This window comes from Haplochromis burtoni, unplaced genomic scaffold (assembly GCF_018398535.1).
Source record: "Haplochromis burtoni strain Fernald_Lab_line unplaced genomic scaffold, NCSU_Asbu1 Contig_756, whole genome shotgun sequence".
In the NCBI taxonomy this organism is placed as follows: domain Eukaryota; kingdom Metazoa; phylum Chordata; class Actinopteri; order Cichliformes; family Cichlidae; genus Haplochromis; species Haplochromis burtoni.
In genome coordinates, this window is record NW_024583117.1 from 24,453 (window position 1) to 44,428 (window position 19,976).

The 19,976-nt window shown below is 40.3% G+C and overlaps 1 protein-coding gene across 4 annotated transcripts in view; it reads right to left on the reverse strand.

Annotated features, from left to right (window-relative positions):
- The window catches only part of LOC102293476 (SH3 domain containing GRB2 like, endophilin B2), a 25,056-nt gene extending 6,322 nt beyond the window's left edge, over positions 1–18,734 (reverse strand). Inside the window, exons 1-9 of one of the 4 annotated variants that reach the window (XM_005950565.3) lie at positions 18,282–18,734; positions 14,103–14,244; positions 11,758–11,769; positions 10,053–10,181; positions 9,643–9,776; positions 7,609–7,701; positions 5,749–5,811; positions 678–701; positions 497–586 (exon numbers count right to left, since the gene is read on the reverse strand). In XM_005950565.3, coding sequence (XP_005950627.3) covers positions 497–586; positions 678–701; positions 5,749–5,811; positions 7,609–7,701; positions 9,643–9,776; positions 10,053–10,181; positions 11,758–11,769; positions 14,103–14,244; positions 18,282–18,344 — 750 coding nt within the window. In that variant the 5' untranslated portion in view covers positions 18,345–18,734. The remainder of the gene's footprint in view (positions 1–496; positions 587–677; positions 702–5,748; positions 5,812–7,608; positions 7,702–9,642; positions 9,777–10,052; positions 10,182–11,757; positions 11,770–14,102; positions 14,245–18,281) is intronic. The other 3 variants (XM_005950566.3, XM_005950567.3, XM_042215555.1) reach the window with 3 other exon arrangements.
- Between the last annotated feature and the right edge of the window lie 1,242 nt (positions 18,735–19,976).

The following is a 19,976-nucleotide window of genomic DNA, read 5'->3' on the forward strand; positions in this document are numbered from 1 at the left end:
GTGTGTGTGTGTGTGTGTGTGTGTGTGTGTGTGTGTGTGTGTGTGTGTGTGTGTGTGTGTGTGTGTACTTTTATTAAAAATAAACACATATATTACAATATAAACACACAGACACAAAGATGACGTCAGGCCACTGAAATGCTCCCAAACTCCCACACAAACCTCTCCGCCTGAAGGGTGGGCTCACATAAAAGTTTCTCAGCACCATCGACTGGATAAAAATCCAGACAGTTCAAAAGGTTTCTAAAGCCTGCCAGCTTCGTTGATGTGTAAACATGTGTAAACATCAACAAAGCTTTATCTGGCACCTAAAAGCTGTCTGCCTTCATGCATTTCATTTCAAGCTTATTTAAAACCAATTTAAGATCACCGTGAGAATAACATGATTTGGTTCCTATGTGTTCATCTGCAATATTTTGACAAAAACATTCAAGTGATTTACACCGCCAGGCCTTTAACAGGAGCCCAGTGGGGTGACTGGCCTGCGGTGACTCACATGTGTGCTGCTGATGCCTTCAAGCAGCAGCCTGGTGACCTCAGCCTGGCGATCGAACTCCGTCTGGGCTACGCGAAGCTCGTGTTCTGCCTGGAAAACAAGACGAGAGGAAGCAAGGAAGCTGACAACACGAGTCATGCTTTAAATCTAGAGAGCGCTTCCTGCTGGTGACGGTACTCACTTTGTCCACTTCCTCACTGAGCAGCTGAGACGAGTGTGGCAAGGACAGAAAGAAAGAAAAAGTCAGGATGAGCAGATTATCTTGGTAGACACAGCTAAATCTGCATTAGGGCTTTAGTTTCACACAGGGAAGGGGGAAAGCAGCCATCAGGGTAGATTTAAGGTGGATTTAAAGTAATTTTTATTGGCAATTTTTAGGCACAAACTATGGAAGAAAAGTATACTTTAATTAAGTTTATTTAGCCCACTTAACTTTAACTTCTATCTTCTCAGAACATCCCATCTTTTACTTGGGGTCGAGCCTGCATTACATTCCCACAAACCCTTTGGCCCTCTGTGCCTAAACAAATCTACTAATGCACACATCAGAATAAACAACTTGGCAGCACTTTATAATGACGTCAGAGTATTGAGGTATTAGCAAGTGCTTCATTCATCATTTATATAGCTTACTCTTCCTTAGCATGCTATTTATAAAAAAAAAAAAAAACAACCGGCCGCTGGAACAACCGGCATCAGCAGTTTTAACAGCAACATATAAAATGGAGCAAGACCAAAACAAAAATTTATTTCAGTTACTTAGCGAGACGCAGTGGGACTCTGAGGATTTTTGCAGGTTTTAAATGTTCCCATGTTGGAAAATAATGCTCAAGTTTCATCATCCAGCACACAGAGCTATAAAAAGATGCCAAGGCAGGAATCTCCGTTTGTAAATAAGACTGGTGGGTGGGGCTATCCTGTGCTGTGGGAGAAGTGAGATGGATTACAAAGGGAAAGGATAAAATCGTGTGAGTCACCTTCCAAATGAGAAACAACAAATTGCTTTTTGTTGTTTGCATTGAAAGCAGAAATCACAGGGGAAACCCCGCTGCTGAACAATTCCAGTACAGAAAGGAAACATTTAAATCAAATAAAAGCAGTTTTTTGTTTGTGTTAGTAATGCCAAACCCTGCATTAGCTACCTTTACACACTTTGCTTTGCAAACACTTTTTGGTTCGTTGGGATCTGGTCTCCCTGTGAAATGATCCCAAATTCATGCCCTTCTACCCGGGCTATGACGACAGCATGCGATATAAACTGTGCTAATGTTTATAATTAAGACTTAAACGCATCATTTCACTGAGTGAACCTGAGTTACAGGAGATGCTGAGTAAAGGGAAAGCATGACCTCAAATGCACTGTAAACACAGCGATGACGCACCTCTTGCAGCTGCTGCTGAACTTCACACGACCTTTACTCTGCATTCTGCAGATGCTGAAGACTGGAGGAACTGGTGTGGAGATGCGCCCCCCGGTGGTAAACATGCAGTATTGTAGCAGGGAGGGAGCATCTTTCGCTTTGAAAAGACTTTATGGACAGATACTTCATGTAGATGTGCATCCCTGTGTGCAGGTTTATACTAGTTTATGTGAAAAATTGTGAGTTCTTTGGTCTTCACGATGCGGTTTGTTCTCTAATGTTCCTCTGAGGCTGTCACAGAACCGTGTTCTGTATTTAGACTGAGATTAAAGGACATACTCTGGACTCTGTTTATTTATTAGACGACCTCTTTTATTTAGGGCTGTTAGAGTAAAGGGGCCTGAATACATACGCAGGCCACACAGATTTTTATTTGTAAAACATTTTGAACAACGTGTTGGTCTGAATGTGAAAAATTTAAAGAGGCTATGATATATTTTTTTAAAACACTGCATGTCTGTTATAATGTTATTAACATTAAAATAAAAAATTCCCCTGTCCATTTGGGATGAATGAAACGGTAACCTTGAGGCTCTTTTTGTGAATAAAAGGTACGGTCCTCCCTATCTTGTGTCACACAAAGAATACAATTTATTACATTTCTCCAGCTTCACAGATTTTTATAAAGTTAATTTATTTCCCAAATTTACCAGAAAAGTCGTCAGTGGAAACTGTGTGACATCTCTTTGGTCTAGTTTGCTGATTCAATCTGCAAAAGTAATCAGTGAATTTCCTAAAATCTGATCTTCTGAGAGTGTCCTAACCGATGCCTAGTTTATCTCTGTGTTCTGTGCGCTCTAAAAATAACAAAGGGAGGGAACAAAACAACCATGAATTCTAAACAGGGGGGGAAATAACCATGAAACACCCTAAAAAACATGTATTTTCTACCCAAACTACTAAACAAACACGGGACTTCTAGTCTCTCCACGTGTCCAACCTTCCTCTGCTCTGACACGACTGGGTCGGGCTCCACGTCCCAGCTCTCCCAGCCGCTCTGCAGCTGGTTTAATGAAACCACAGAGGGGGTCAAAAAATCAAAAATAAATAAAAAAAATCATACGCTGCATAAACACTGTAACTGTCTGAAATAACATAACAGATTATTTCCTGTCACATACATTTCCAGCACTAATATTAAACACGGCCAATAAATAACAACATGAAGGTATAACCTCAGGTTTAAGTCGACTGTAAACCAGGTATTTGAAGCTCCAACCACTTCTGCTTAAATCAGAAGAAAGCCCTCTGAAAGGGGGAGGAGCTAAAAAGGCTTGTTTCAGACTGAGCATGAACTGAGGCTTTGCACAGAGGCTCTTTAAGGATATTTTAATTTTATGGTAAAATAAATGGTAAATAGCCTGTATTACAAATACAGCGCTTCACTAGTCCCTAAGGACCCCAAAGCGCTTTACACAACCACTCATCCACACATTCACACACTGGTGATGGCAGCTACATTGTAGCCACAGCCACCCTGGGGCGCACTGACAGAGGCGAGGCTGCCGGACACTGGCGCCACCGGGCCCTCTGACCACCACCAGTAGGCAATGGGTGAAGTGTCTTGCCCAAGGACACAACAACCAAGACTGTCCAAGCCGGGGCTCAAACCTGCAACCTTCCGATTACAAGGTGAACTCCCAACTCTTGAGCCACGATCGTAAATGAAGCCATAAAAATCAGGCAGGTTACAAATACAAGATAGTTGAATATAAAGTGACAAGGATCCCAGGGACTGTATTTATCAGGGAATGTGATTTGATCATAAAAATAATTAAGAACTTATGACTCCAATGAATTACAGTGATTTTTCAAAATAAAAGTCCATGCTTCTTCCAGGTTCTGCTGAGCGGTGTTTCTGTTTGAGCTGAAGCTGCCGTTTTTGTTTTATTTCACATGGACGTACAATAAACTTCAACAAGGCCTCATTTAAAAAGCATCAGAGCCAAAACTAAACAATAATAACCATGCTCAAACATGCTTGTGTCATCTGTAACACGTCATGCACAAACACGGTTATCTCATGGCTAACACCACATGCTTGACTAAACATTCAAAACACAGCCCTGAAAGATCACTCATGCTGTGAAATCTGCAATCTGACAACTTTTTATTTTCTAGGTGTTAGCACAAAATAAAGGAGCCAGTGAAGTGTAAACTCCAGAGTCCTGATGGGTTCAGCTGAGATAAAACAAATCTCACTTTCAGATCTTTGTGTTCCTCATCTGTGCTCACAGACTTCTGTAAACAGCTTTTCTTCTGAGAAGACACGGCCAGGTTTAGATTACATGCTGTGTTGTGTTTTCATTTTTATACCTTCCTATTGTTCATCCCTGAGCTTTCTTTGAAATTATAAACGTTCCAGCAGAAGTAAAGAAATAAACTCTTGTGTTGTCCTCTAAAAACAACAGGTCAGGATCTCACTGGGTTAAAAAGCTGTCACGTGTGCGTTTCAGTCAAAAAAAAAACAAAAAACTTTTTGAGTGCGAATTGCAGAAAAATGCTGCTCAGATTAAAAATCTGAGATCCTGGTAATGAAATTAGATTTTTTTTCCCCCTTTTCTGTTTATTTAACTTTCATTTAAGCAGCAAATTGTTAGTGACAGCAGCAGCCTGCAGTGTTTGCTAATACAGCTGTGGCAAAACTACATTTTGATTTGAACAGTTTTTTTAATACATCTGAGAACCATTAAAAAAAACTGAAGCAGTGAAACACAAAACCTTTAGCTTATTGGGTTTCCTTTTCTCAAGCAAGCAAAAAAAAAAGAAAAAAGAATACATAAATAATAATAATAAAAAAGAATAATAAATAGTATTTCTGCCCATTATTGGGAAATTCTATTTTACAGTAGCTGAAATCATATTGATAGCAAGACTGGTAGCAGAAGCAGTAGCAGCACTAATAACAGTAGCAGTACTAGTATCAGGGGAGTGATAGTTCATTTCCGTTTTATTTCACCACAATAACAGCGGCCTCGACGTTCTTTACACTGTAAATTAAAGACACATTAATACGGAGAAACCCCAACGATCAGATCACCCACCATGAGCAACACTTTGGCGAGAGTGGGAAGGAAAAACTCCCTTTTAATAGGAAGAAACCTCCATCAGAACAAGGCTTGTTTCATTGTTGTTATTATTATCATTATCATTAATAACAATAATGATAATAATAATTTAAAACTAAGAGAGTAAATCAGACTTGTACGTTTCTGCACCTACATTATGGATACAATTGTTTTCATTTGGCTTTTTTCTGTTTGTCAATGTAACCTTTGTGTAACCTGATGAGTCATTAATTATAAATTCATATTTAATGTGACAGAATGGCTCTTTTTTTAATGACGGCTCACTTTCCTCACCTCAGGCTATTTTTGTTTATTTGACTAGTGAGGTTGCTTTCTCAAAAAGAAAATAAATAAAAATACAATTAAAAATCCATTTTCATATATTTCCAACATATGCAGAAATTGTTGCATTTTGGGTTTTTTTTTTAGAAAAATCATACGGCTGTTTTTTCCCCCACTGTCCTCACTTCCGGTTCACTTTGTTCATTTGTGATTGCCATGAAATTAGTATATTTTAATATAAAAAGAAAGAAAAATTAAATTTTTGATAATAAGTAAAACCAAAGAAAATACATAAACAGGTTGATGGTAAATGGAGACCCGATTGTTAAACAAGCCTGTGTTAACAGCTGCAGCTGCCGGTCAGACTTAAAGATGCTGCTGTTAGCTTCTTATGGAGTTGTTTGCATATGACATGTTAAAAATGCAGTTTCTTGATTGTCATGTGAGCCATGAGCTCTGCGATGCTGCTCGTTTCTCTTACCGCTGATGCACTGGCAGAAAGAACATAATTTCGAGGCCGAGTCTCCTGAAAATCAGGTGTAGCCTACAGCAAAGGAGAGCAAGGAGGAGGAAACAAACACAGGTTGTCATGCAGTTACAAACCGTGAGCAGACAAAGAAAAACATGTTAGCAGGAAGCACAAAGCAACCACAACGAGAGCGGATCATTGAGCCTGAAGCTGGAAGCATCCACAGCATTTAACCTGTGACCCCTGCTGACCCCAAAGAGACGTCACAGTGAATAATTTATCTCCTTTTAAAGCTGCTGTGTGGTTTTATTTATTAAAGTTTACTAAAAGGACACTTTTGATTTGATTTTTTTTTCACAAACAGAGGAAGGTCTGATCATGCTGGTAGATTTTTCTTCCACTTTAAAAATTTTGTGTTTTATTGGAAGTAGAAGTTTTTCAGCTTCTATAATTTTAGAAATCCTATCGTCCTCCATGAAAAACCTCATTCATGCCTGTAATTCTCTACAGGTGTGTCTTGAAAACTCATCTGTAGTTTGTCCAAAATACTGCTGCTCATCTTTTAACAGGTGTTAGAAACATGATCACATCACTGCGGTTTTAGCAGGTTTACACCGACTCTACCTCTGTTCAGGTTTCTAGATTTAAAGCAGCTAAAGTTCCTCTGACTGCTGAGGTCTCGAGTTGAAGCCCTGAGACTCTGGAATAACCTGAAACTCCATATTTGTGCTGGAGATTCTTTTAAATCCTGTCTTCAAACTCACTTCGTTTACCTTTGCTTTAAATTAAGTTTCATGTTGAGTCCCATCTGGCTTTTTTTTTTTTTATCTTGTACCGGTAGTGTCTTTTTTTAGCTTGTTGTAAGTTAAATTTATTGTTTGTTTTCACGACTTACTTTATAATATTTATTTATTGGTCTATGGTCTTTTCTTGTTTGTTTTAAACTAACTTGTAAAGAACTTCCATCAACTTTGTTGCTTTTAAATATGCTGTAGAAATAAAATTGAACTTAAAGTATCTTGTGTTAAAATATCTGAATTACTAACATGAATGACATTGATTGGATTGATTGGACCTTCCATTTTTAAGCTTAAATATGTTTTGTGGCCCCATTAAGATTTTTGAGGATCAAAAATCCCCATAAAATGTCTCTTGTGATGTAAAAGATTATTAATCCCTGTCATAAATCTACTACTGAAGGGCTCATTTGATCGGAGTAAACCGGTACTGATGTTTTGTTTTGTGACACGGGCGCCCCCTGCTGTTCCTGATTCAGAGTTGTTGGTACCACAGGCGTCTGAGATAGCTCACCAGCATCAACTAATATCAGGTTTACCGTGTTTGTTTTCTTACATTCCTGCATGCATAGGATAATCTGAGGTAGCTGTGTTAGATTAAATCACTTTAAAATCAATGTGATGGTGAACAGATGAACTCTGAAGGCTCCCAGTGATCACTGAACTGGACTTTAGTTCTGATAATCCGGTCATGGCTGAGACATCTGCTGCTCTACGAGTGTTAACAGAGCAGCCATCAACCCGTCTGCTAACGAGGCGTCCACTGCATCTGTTGGAGTTTTTAAAGACTAAACCAAAAGACTGTTTGTAAGATTTCCATGCAGAGTTGGTGCATAAAGAAGCGTTAGGAACTTTTCCTTCATGAATCTGACAAACATGCGACAAGCAGCGCAGCCAGCCAGTAAGCTCTCCAACATGTCAGAGGTGAATCTGCACACATGCACTCTGAACATGTGACCAAAACAAGAACAAAATGAGCACCTGACTGACTTCACTTAAAGCTGTCTGAGTCTGGCTGTGCTCTGATGGTTTCTGATCTTAGGGTAGAAGAAGAACTGTTGAAATTTGATCTCACCGCCGCTTTGGCTTCTGCCAGCTTGGCTTTTTTCAGGCGTGCCTTACAGATGTCCAGATCCAGCCGGCGATTCTCCAGCAGCCGCCTCTCTTTCTGCACGAGGAAAAAAAAAGATTCATTCAGGAACAACTGCGAGGATCAAACCTGCAGCAAACCTGTGCAACACATCATCACCCTGAAGACCTTCAGCAGCGAGTACATCACTCTGACTCTGAGTTCAGGATTTGTGTTTTGATCACCATTTTATTTTTACTGATATTCTTTCCCTTCTTTATCTTTGCGTTAGGAACATTTTCTTCTTTCTTTCAGCTTCCCGCTTTATTTTGGTAAGCACTTTTTCCTATGTATTGCTTTCCTTTCCCACTTTCCCTTTCCCAGTCACTCTTTTTTTGTGGAAAAAGTCATGAGGTTAGGGAAAAATGTGAAGAAGAACTGGTCAGGACAGAGGAAAGGAGAGGTTTGCTGCTCAGAGAGTCTGACTGCTCTCAATACGATACGATATTATCACAAATCACAATATGATATTACTGCGATTTTTAACATTTTGAGACTTGCTGAGATTTCCAATAAGTGCAAATTACAAGTTAAACTTTGTCAGTAGTTTAACTTTGTCCAAATTCTCACTTCAGGTATGCTTGAGATCATCATGCATGCCAACGCTGTCACTGAAACCTACTCATCTGTTATTGCAGCTGTGTAAAGGTCAGAGTTCAGCTGCGGTTTTAAAGGTTCAAACATATCAGCAGGTTATGGCATTAAATGAAAAACACACTATTAATGAACATTTTCATGATATTCACCACACAGCCATGTTGACTGTTTGTATTTTAGTGATGGGATTTCCGGCTCTTTTTAGAGAGCCGGCTCTTTCGACTCCCAACCGGCTCTTCAGGTTGTTTTGTTGCTTTCATTAATTTATTATTAACAACAATATGAAATTATGCACAAAAGGAATCACTAATCTAAAAAAACATGGTTTTATTTATATATAAATATATACGGTGGCCCCTAGAGACAAGGCACACGCAAACTCCAAAACACATTCCTAGAGTTAACTGAACTTCCAAAACAGAGCTACCTAGATCACTTAAATAACACAATTGAAAGCATATGTGTATGGTTTGTGTATTTATACACAAGCACTCATATATATACAAAAAATTGAATAAAAAAATGTTCATTTACATGTTACTACCACACACCAAATCCGGTCGTTGGTACTTCCTGGCTTGTGTAGCCACCAGGTAACAAAAGCTCAACACTGCGCCCAGCATCCTAGAGCACTTCTGTTGTGTTTTGTACATGTTTTGTCTGTACGGGCCACCGTAAATATACTTTTATTTATTCACTCCACATAAAATGTAATAAATAAATCATATAATACAAAAACCAACTATTCACATTTCAACTTTTAACTATTTAAATTTTCAGCTTTTTCCTTTTAAACAAATTTAAACTGAAACAACACAAAACACTGCAAACCACAACACAATTAAATATAAATTAAAATATGAAAACAAAAAGAAGATGCATATTCTCTGTCATATGGGCCTGCATGAATAAACTCTGAATCCTTTATCATCTGCAACTGAAAATAGTTGTGGATGATCTTTGTAATGTGACGTTGTTGTCCCTGGCTCTTTTTCTCTCTCTCCCTCCCGCTCTGTTCCTGTGCTACTGTGAGTGTAATTACTGCCCCTCCCCCCTCTGCCCAGCGCAAGCACAAGGCTCGCGTGCAGAGTGAAGCGGAAAAAAGTGCGAGAGAGAGAGAGGGTGAGAGAAAGAAAAAAAAAAAAAAAACAACCCACGGCTCGCGTCATTCACTTCAAAGAGCTGGCTCTAAGAGCAGTTTCATTCGCGACCGACACATCACTGTTGTTTTTAATGATGCTGTGAATTCTGGGATGGCACTTTCTCTTTTGCTTTCCTAAAGGATGTAATAAGGATGCTTACAGCTGCAAAGACTTCATTCCTATTTTGTATCAGCACGTCCGTATTTACATATACTACCATATTTTCATACTACACACTCACTGATATGGTCCTCCAGTCTCCCTCCAGGAAGTTGCGCAGAGGTGAGAGGAAAGTGACGGCTGAAGTGTGGAGGAACTCGCGCTCGGCTCCTCCGAGCCTCTTCTGGTATTCCGCTACTGTGATCAGGGTCTTGCCTACAGTTACAACAGCACAGCAGCACACTCAGGTTCAAACCACAGGTTTGATGGAGACAAAACAATCAAATCGGTTTTTAAATACAATTTGGACTAAAGTGTGTTTTAGCTGTTTAAGCAGCATCCACATCCACATTTTTTTTTGTTTTCTCGAAAATGTTGTAAAATGGTGTGCTCTTTAACTGCTAACAGAAAGAGAGCTGCTTCAGAGGAGCATTTAGAGCTTCATGAGTCATTAGCTGCAGCAGTGTCAGTTTCAGCTGCAGGTCCACTCACCGTATGGCGTGTCTGAACCGAATTCGATGGCGGCGTCCAGCATGTACTGACCCAGCAGCTCCGCGTTGGTCGTCCTGGAGGGAAGCTTCTTGTCCAGCTTGTCATAGATGAACTCCTCGATCCGAGCACCTGGATACAAGGTGATAAAAAGACAACTGTGACCAACACATTAAAAGGAATATCCCACACTGTTTATTATCCTACATTTAAGAGTCCAATTGTACGAAAGGTGTTATTAATCTCTCTGAACAAAGAGAGTTTAACAAAAGGTAATTTGCTGTCATTTTTGTCTTGAATTTATCCATAGTTTACTCTTAATACCAAAGGTTATCTTTGCTTATAAAATAAGTTTTTTTTAAATGGGGAAACATTCCTCCAAATTCCTCTGATACGCTATGTGTAAACACCAGTTCACTGCAGATGCTTAATCTTCAGTTAATCTTCAGTAAGTGCAGACATGTTGGCGTTTCTGAAAAACATTCACTTATGCACAGATGTAACCTTGGTTATTAATAATTCAAGCTGCATCAGAGCTGGCAGGAGGTGGTTGGGGTCGGTGGTGGGCGTGTACAGCTCTTGAAGCGTTTTTTAGTGGGAACCCACTAGTGTCATAATCTTCTATCTGATATTTTATCTGACATTGCCACATAAGTGGTCTTCCTATGGTATCACATTTATGTTTCTCTGGGACCAGAATTGCAACTGACCAATCCCACCAACAGGGCTATCCAGGGGTAGGAGTGGATCGGCGTCTTTGATCATTAAATATTGGCAGCAAGATCAAAGCTGCAGCCCAATGTTCCGTTCAGCTAATGAAAGTATAGCCTTTGCTTTCCATGGCAGCTGGATCACAAATGGATCTGTAATCTAGACTTCAACCTGTTTTTAACGACAGCATATAACAGCAGATAAATGTTGTGGGTGGCATCATATCTGTTGTGACATGATTGGTTGAAGTGGCCCATGAAAAGCAGTGACAGACAGATGGTTCAATCGCCTGCTAATCATTACATCAAAGAACCAGCCCTTCTCCAAATAGTTTCCAGGATGACTTCAAACCATCTGATGGGTCTGATTGGTATAATGTGTGATGGGAAATAAAAATACAAGTACATACAATTGTACCCGAGTATGGTATTTGAATCAACCAGGCCTCACGAAGGTATCAATGGCTGTATCCCATCAAAAGTTGGCAGCTGTCTTCCTGAATAGAAGGTCATTAGTAATTCAACACCTGTTTGTATCTACAAGCTCCAGTTCAGACCTTAAACAGCACAGCAGACGGTGCCTGAAGCTTAAAATGTGGGGCCGTACTGTAGGTCTGTGGTATGTGCTAGACTACAGATGTCGTCAGAAGTTTATGTGCATGAAAAACCAGAGTAATTTTGGGCTTTTAATAAACTATCTAGAGCTTTACACCACCTTGGATTGAGAGGGTACCAACCCACAATGAAGCCCCTGCTCTAAAATGAACACCGCTATTTGGCCACAATGACAATATGTGTGTTTGGAGGAGTAAATGTGAGGCTTTCCAACCTTATGCCTCTACACCACCTCTCAAGCCCAAGATTACTTTGACATTCCTGCCCATGATGAGTTTATGGAAACTTTTGACCACAGCTATGTATGTATAATCTGTAGTCACATCACAATGCTGAGGAGGCTTTTTACACAAAGCACTCTGGGAAACAAGGCCAAGACTTACCAGTGTGGTCAACTGAAGCATGGAGGGTACAAAATACACAGGTCAAAGGTTAGGCATTACTCCCAAAAACCCAATCATGTTCACGTTTAACTATAAAAGCTTCTAAAAGGCACATTTCCAGAGAAAGTTCCCAAGACACCCAGGAACTAACGTCCAGGAACCTTCCCCAGGGTAAAGGTTCCTCCAGCAAGTTAAACTGATTAAACTAAAATTAATTTGGGAAATTGTCTCAAATTCTGACCTAACAACCTCGGAAGCTTCGACTTTCTTGTTAGTCCAAACACAAAATCCCCCTGGCTAATTATTTTCAATTACTGTCAGACACTAAAAACAAATCCTGCTTTTAGTAGTGGTTTCTCAGAAATGTAGAGCATTAAAAAATTGCAAGATTAAAAAGCTTTTATACATGACCACTTAGCATTAGTTGTTAACACGGGAAGGTTGTCAATCTTCAGAAAATACTAGCTCCTGAGCAAAGACTTATTACATATACAGTTCAACAAAAGGGGAAAGGGGGAAATAATCTATCGCTGGAATTCGGGAACTTCTGGTGGAAATGATAGAGCTCAACCGGTTTCTGCTTCCCAGGGAAATTTCTTTAGTAGAAACCTTAACTTTTAGTTTCAAAGCTTAATGTTACTGAGCAACAATTAGCAAAACACGTATGAACAGATCTTTTGTCAACAAGTTTAAGAACTACATCTTCTTTAAACCCCGTGCGCAGAGTTGAAGATGCGACTTTATACAGGGAGTGCAGAATTATTAGGCAAGTTGTATTTTTGAGGAATAATTTTATTATTGAACAACAACCATGTTCTCAATGAACCCAAAAAACTCATTAATATCAAAGCTGAATGTTTTTGGAAGTAGTTTTTAGTTTGTTTTTAGTTTTAGCTATTTTAGGGGGATATCTGTGTGTGCAGGTGACTATTACTGTGCATAATTATTAGGCAACTTAACAAAAAACAAATATATACCCATTTCAATTATTTATTTTTACCAGTGAAACCAATATAACATCTCCACATTCACAAATATACATTTCTGACATTCAAAAACAAAACAAAAACAAATCAGCGACCAATATAGCCACCTTTCTTTGCAAGGACACTCAAAAGCCTGCCATCCATGGATTCTGTCAGTGTTTTGATCTGTTCACCATCAACATTGCGTGCAGCAGCAACCACAGCCTCCCAGACACTGTTCAGAGAGGTGTACTGTTTTCCCTCCTTGTAAATCTCACATTTGATGATGGACCACAGGTTCTCAATGGGGTTCAGATCAGGTGAACAAGGTGGCCATGTCATTAGTTTTTCTTCTTTTATACCCTTTCTTGCCAGCCACGCTGTGGAGTACTTGGACGCGTGTGATGGAGCATTGTCCTGCATGAAAATCATGTTTTTCTTGAAGGATGCAGACTTCTTCCTGTACCACTGCTTGAAGAAGGTGTCTTCCAGAAACTGGCAGTAGGACTGGGAGTTGAGCTTGACTCCATCCTCAACCCGAAAAGGCCCCACAAGCTCATCTTTGATGATACCAGCCCAAACCAGTACTCCACCTCCACCTTGCTGGCGTCTGAGTCGGACTGGAGCTCTCTGCCCTTTACCAATCCAGCCACGGGCCCATCCATCTGGCCCATCAAGACTCACTCTCATTTCATCAGTCCATAAAACCTTAGAAAAACCAGTCTTGAGATATTTCTTGGCCCAGTCTTGACGTTTCAGCTTGTGTGTCTTGTTCAGTGGTGGTCGTCTTTCAGCCTTTCTTACCTTGGCCATGTCTCTGAGTATTGCACACCTTGTGCTTTTGGGCACTCCAGTGATGTTGCAGCTCTGAAATATGGCCAAACTGGTGGCAAGTGGCATCTTGGCAGCTGCACGCTTGACTTTTCTCAGTTCATGGGCAGTTATTTTGCGCCTTGGTTTTTCCACACGCTTCTTGCGACCCTGTTGACTATTTTGAATGAAACGCTTGATTGTTCGATGATCACGCTTCAGAAGCTTTGCAATTTTGAGACTGCTGCATCCCTCTGCAAGATATCTCACTATTTTTGACTTTTCTGAGCCTGTCAAGTCCTTCTTTTGACCCATTTTGCCAAAGGAAAGGACGTTGCCTAATAATTATGCACACCTGATATAGGGTGTTGATGTCATTAGACCACACCCCTTCTCATTACAGAGATGCACATCACCTAATATGCTTAATTGGTAGTAGGCTTTAGAGCCTATACAGCTTGGAGTAAGACAACATGCATGAAGAGGATGATGTGGACAAAATACTCATTTGCCTAATAATTCTGCACTCCCTGTATATGTAGGGGAACTTCCACGATGTATAGAACTTACTTGGATTGGGCTGCAGTAGCACCTCTGTTTGTTTTAAGATCTTTTCAGTCCAATTCTTGGTGGAGTCGGCACGAGTGATCAGGTTCTCCAAGTGTGGATCCAACTCAGTCTTCTCAGCCTGGCCAAGCTTCTCTTCTGTGAACTAAGAGTGAAAAGCCACAGGTAGATGACACTGATAACAGGCAAACAAGCTCTAGAAGAACAACGACTGTATGAATCTAAACCAGGTCATCCACTGCCCATCACCACACAGTTCTAGTGCCGGTTTGGATTATGAAAACCAGCTGATATTTTGACAGTTTTGAGAGTTGATCATCACATAGCATTTTTACAGAAGTTGGGGTAACTTCATGGGGAATATTCTGATCTGCATCTGCCAAAAGCTTTGTAGGGGTCCAATAGCCACTTCAACATCATTCCAACTTTGCTGGCACCAATTGTTTTTTTGGTGGAATCCATTCTCGTTTGGGCCACGGGCCAACGTAGGTGGAGAGGGACTGCATGGGGCTGATGTTTGGAGCTTTGAGTGAACATCTCAACAGTTATTGCATAGATTTCTATGGAATACTATATCAGAATCAGAATCAGAAAGGGTTTTATTGCCAAATGTTGAGCAGGTTTACAACATTAGGAAATTGCTGCGGTGCTTCAGTGCAAACATACTGTCATATAAATAATAAATAGACATGAAAAAATAAATAAATAAATAAATAAAAATAAGAATAAGAATTAAAAGTGCTAAGTAGATAGATATATACATGATATATACATGAGTGCAGGTGGTGATCAGTGCCAAACATGGAATGATGCAGTGAACACAGCGTACATATCGTAAAATCTCTAATAATGCTTAATCTGTGATCATATTAGAAGAAGTGCGACATAATCAACAAGTCACAGATTGAATTACTTACTTAACAGAATGAATTATCTACCAACAAACCACCAAATCAATAGAGTTTGTCACTGTTCGGTTGGCATTCCCAAGATTAAAAGGTAATCCTTGACTAAGTCCAAAGGTTCTCTTCATCTACTTCAAAAGGATGTTCATTAAAAAAAAAAAAAAGGATCACATGGCATTTTAGTTTTTATTTATACAGAAATTACAGAAAATCTCAAAGGTTTTACAAACCAATGTGAAAATATCTTAATTTTTAAAGTTGTCCTCATGCTCTTCATCCACCGTTTACTCGATCTTTATGATCGCAATTCTATAATAATCAGAACAAACCCATCATATTTTAAGACCCAGACAAATTATCTTAAACCTCAGTTTCTAACTTACACATAAGTTTTTATTCTCACTAACTGGAACTTTGAAGCATGTCTTATGCAATCAAAGATGAGAAGGCCCAGTTCTGCTCTCTAATAACTGAGGCCAACGATCACCATCTGTGGTATCAGGCCGGGCTGTCAGATGATTTCTTTCATTCAAATCTGACTGACATACAGTGACGGCGGCCAGCTGGACTTCAGAGGCAGGCTGAGGAATTCACCGTCACTGTCACCAAGCAGCAGGGAGAAGCTCTGACTGACAGCAGCTTCATGGGCCAGATCGGTTCTTTAAAAGGCAAAAGTACTGGCAGGTATTCAGGAGCTCTACGATGGACAGTCTCTTATTCAGGGCTGGATTACTGGACTCCACTTAGGGCCTTAGGGACTGTAAAAGCCGTAGGTCCACCAAGTTTTAATTAATTTGTGGGTATTTAATTAACCGTTCCCATCCTTTACAGCAGAGCAATTTAAGGACTATGCAAAATACATTAACTCAGCACTTTGCAATTTCTAGTTTTATATCACTTGGAGTTATATCTTTTATGCACCATGGGTGGCTTGGGATGAAACAGAATTTCTGTATACTGTGTATACTGCTGTATTGACAATAAAGCTTTTGAATCTTGAATCTTGAAGAGTCAAACTGGGATAAATTTGAGTGTTTACCCAAATACAAAATTTAATCTAACGGTCTTTAAATTTGCTTATTAAGTTTTTTGCTTGGTCACTGGCACCACTAAAACACAACATCCAGTACTGTAGTTGCATTGTGTCAAAATCTGCACCCAGACGCAGCACCCAGAAACGGCCCTAACCAATCTGGCGCCCTAGGCAAGATTTTAGGTGGCGCCCCCCTACATCAGCAGTGTAGTGTAATGTTGTAACAAATAATATTTCTATTAAATAAGCTTTACTTTGCATTTTAATTAACGTGGGATTATTTTTTGTATTTAGAAATAATAGTACCAACTTTTTTTTTTTTCAACATTTGTGGCACTGGCGTGGCGCCCCCTGAGGGACGACGCCCTTAGCATTTGTCTATACGGCCTATGCCACGGGCCGGCCCTGGCAGCACCAACCACAAAGAGACACACACACAACGACTGAGTCTCTTTCTCTCCCTCTCTCTCTTAGTGTCTCACTAATGGTTGGTCAGACTTTTAAAGTCAGTGTGCAGGAACCCTTTCACTCCCAGTCCGTGAGTCATATATGACACGTGTAGACATGTAAAATACAGAAACAGTTAATGGTTTTCTGGTGTTGTGCAGAGCTGTTTTTTGTTTGTTTTTTTATCCCGCTTCCTGCCTTCATTGGTTTCCTGTGTTTTCCCACAATGCACTTGGACAACCTCCAGGAAAGCAGTCTGACCTTGTTGCATTCATGGGTTCATTTTTTCCAATAGGAGCAGCAGTGTGCAGAATAAACCAGTTAATATGCTTCACTGGACTTTTCTCCTTTTATTGATTAATATTATTCTTAAATGATTTAAAATACATTATTTTAATCTTTGAATTATACTGTGAACGTTCATGTTTGGTGAAGTCAGAAGAGCCTCTGTCTGGATAGGATGAAGTGTCACTCTTCAAATAAAGAAATCTTTAACAGCATAATAACTTAGCAATAAATTCAATGATTTCTGACTAGAAAACCCCCCCCAGAAAAAATGCATTCATGCATTGTTCATGCATTGGTCAGACCACAAGTTTTTAAGCTCATGGACAACATCCAGCTCTAACTGCAGAGTTGGTGTGACGTGGATCCATGTTCAGGATTTTAACAGAAACAGTGAAAATAAGCAGCTGTTGTGCTCGACTTGCTCAGAAACAATGAGGCAACTTGTTGAATTTTTGTTGCGTCATTGAGGCTTTTATGCAGATTAAATTCTATCCACAATGTTCAACAATATTATACAGAAGACCCTGTTTTTATGTGGCCCTTGATGTGATCCCAAACCGACTTCAGCCTTTAATGAAAGTCAGTTTGACCTCCTGCACTGTAGACTATTGTCTTTACAGGTGACAGACAACTGCAACTCACCCACTAATGCCCAAAGGGGATCCCAAGAACCCAGCTCTTAGTCTACGCAGCACTAAATGAACTTGGGTATAGATGCATGTGAATTTACTTGCGACAAATGGGAACTAAACAAAGTGAAGTAGCTTTCAGTTTTCATGCTCTCCAGCTGTGGAACAAACATCCTGAAAATATGGTGAGTTCGTTTGAAACAGGGCTTAAAAACTTGACTCTTTGAAGTGCCCTCATTTTTTTTTTTACTTTAATCTTATATTTGCTTCTTACTGTAACAATTCAATGTATCCTGATTATAACGTTTTAAATACAGTTTTGATGTCTTCTCTTTCTTTGTTGAGTGAGATGGGAGACCTTTTTAAGCTTTTAATAAAAAGTGTATCATATGGCTGCCGAATTTCTTACTGAAGCCTAAAGATCCAGTATTGTTCTGCTCATTACCTGACTCGTAGCACAGACTTTATCAATGAATTTCCAATTTTTCGAATGAGGTTTGGTGTACAAGTTCTCGAGAGTGAAGGATTTAATGCTGTTTACTGCTGGTGAGCCAGATAAATGAATGAATCTCTATGTTGGGGAGTTGGAGGGGAGCAGGACAGAGTCTGCTGGAGTCACATGGGTGATGCACCCGATCACAGCCATCAATAATGGATCGAGGCTAGACAAACCTTTATCGGCTTACACGCAGCGGGCTGCTCGGTCTGCATGGAAAACACGCCACACAAATACACTCCGTTATACCCACAGACCTCACGAAGAAAACGCAAGGCTTCAGATGCTTTAATCGAGCTCCAGGCCCAACGGGATGCAGTGAGAGCCTAGCAGTAAATCGGTCCACACATCACCGCCTGCAGCTGGAGGGAGGTCCGGTCTTACCTGCACGGCCCGGGTGAAGAAGACCCCCGCATCAGAAGCCAGTTTTTTCACGTTGAAGTCCATGATGGAGGCGAGCGGAGGCGAGCATACAGGCGGGGCTGTGCTGAGTGTCCCCGCAGAGGGAATCCTCCGGATCAGCTGAGCAGCAGGAACAGGAGCAGGAGGAAGAGGAGGAGGATGAGGAGGACTGATGTCAGGGACTGTAATCCGCTTCGTGCACGATCGGAAATCTGCTCACCGCCCTGCGCTTAAAGAGACACCGCACCGGGCTGCAAGTCACGACTCCTCCGGTTCCCCTGCAGCGGTACTGAATCTCCACATGACCTTTACCGGCAGCTGAGTACACAAGCACTGCGGAAATATCACAAATCTGCATTAAAAAACGCCTTCAAAGCGGACCTGTCTGCTTTTCATGTCTTCTCCAGTCACATCCATCATTCAGGGGCGTTTCTACGGTTTTTTGATGGGGTGGCTGCAGACAAAACACCAAAACCTGCAGTCCCTCTAGTGTCCACTAGTGGCTCTTAACAGTGAGCTGGTCCCCATGTTAAAGTATCCAAATAAATATGTTGACGGATATATCATTATTTAGTTCAGACCTTGCCACAGTGTGGGGCCCGCCCCCTGGGGGGGGCGCAGAGCCATTGCAGGGGGGGCACGGTATGAAAAGGGAGCAAAACGCTTGGACACTGCTAGCACGGGGCCCCACAGAAACGCAAAGCAGGAGATGAAGCATAGCTGAATATGTTTCCAAACCAACTTCATTCCAAGCCAAAGACTAGAAAATATGGTGAAGCATGTCTTCCCTTTGGTCTCCCCTACAGCATTGGTTTCCCCTTCATTGGGTGCACATGCTGGGCTGTTTAAATCACAGACAAACAGTATCCCACATTCTTGATTTTTAGAATGTCAGAACTACTCCTGACATTTTGGAGATGTTAGCTCTTTATACAGTAAAGTTACAGTGAGAACATTTTTCTTGTAAAACAAAGGGGGGCCTAGCAAAAAGAGTTTGGAAACCACTGATTTAGTTGTAAGCAGGTGAAGACTGAAATGTCTGCCTGCATATTTCAGATTGAGTTTTTTAACTTGCAAAAGGTAAATACTTAAGAAGTGTGCACATATACTCTTAGCACTGGATCCCAGGCCTGGAGAAATGGGGAGGGCTGCATCAGGAATACAGCAAGTTTTAGCCAATGATCATTATTTAAATCTTAAGGTACAGACAGACGAACTTTACATTACTGTATTTGAAGGTGGTACAATCACAGCAGTTTTTGACTGTGTAAAATATTTTTGTTTGTTTGAATTTCAGTCCTCTGATAAAGATGATTTAATGCTGATTTATTTATTTTTTAATAAAAAATTAATTTGTTATAATAGATTTGTAAGGAGTTGCTAATGTCACATATAAGGCAAGCTTCTTTTTCTTGGGCAGACAAAATGCCCCTATTACTGAATTGCAGTTTGTTATCTACATGAGGAAAGGCCCTCGAATTTGGACTGTTCTAAATCAGTGGTCCCCAACCACCAGTCCGTGAGGCGTTTGGTACCGGGTATGAAATTCATGGTTTTAAGGGGTTTTATCGTTAACTCTGTTTCCCTGGCTCTTTTCCCGTGTGTTATGAAGAAATCCTTTTTTTTTTTTTTTTTTTATTTTGTTTACGAAATACCGAGTTTTTGTCTTGGTCGTGT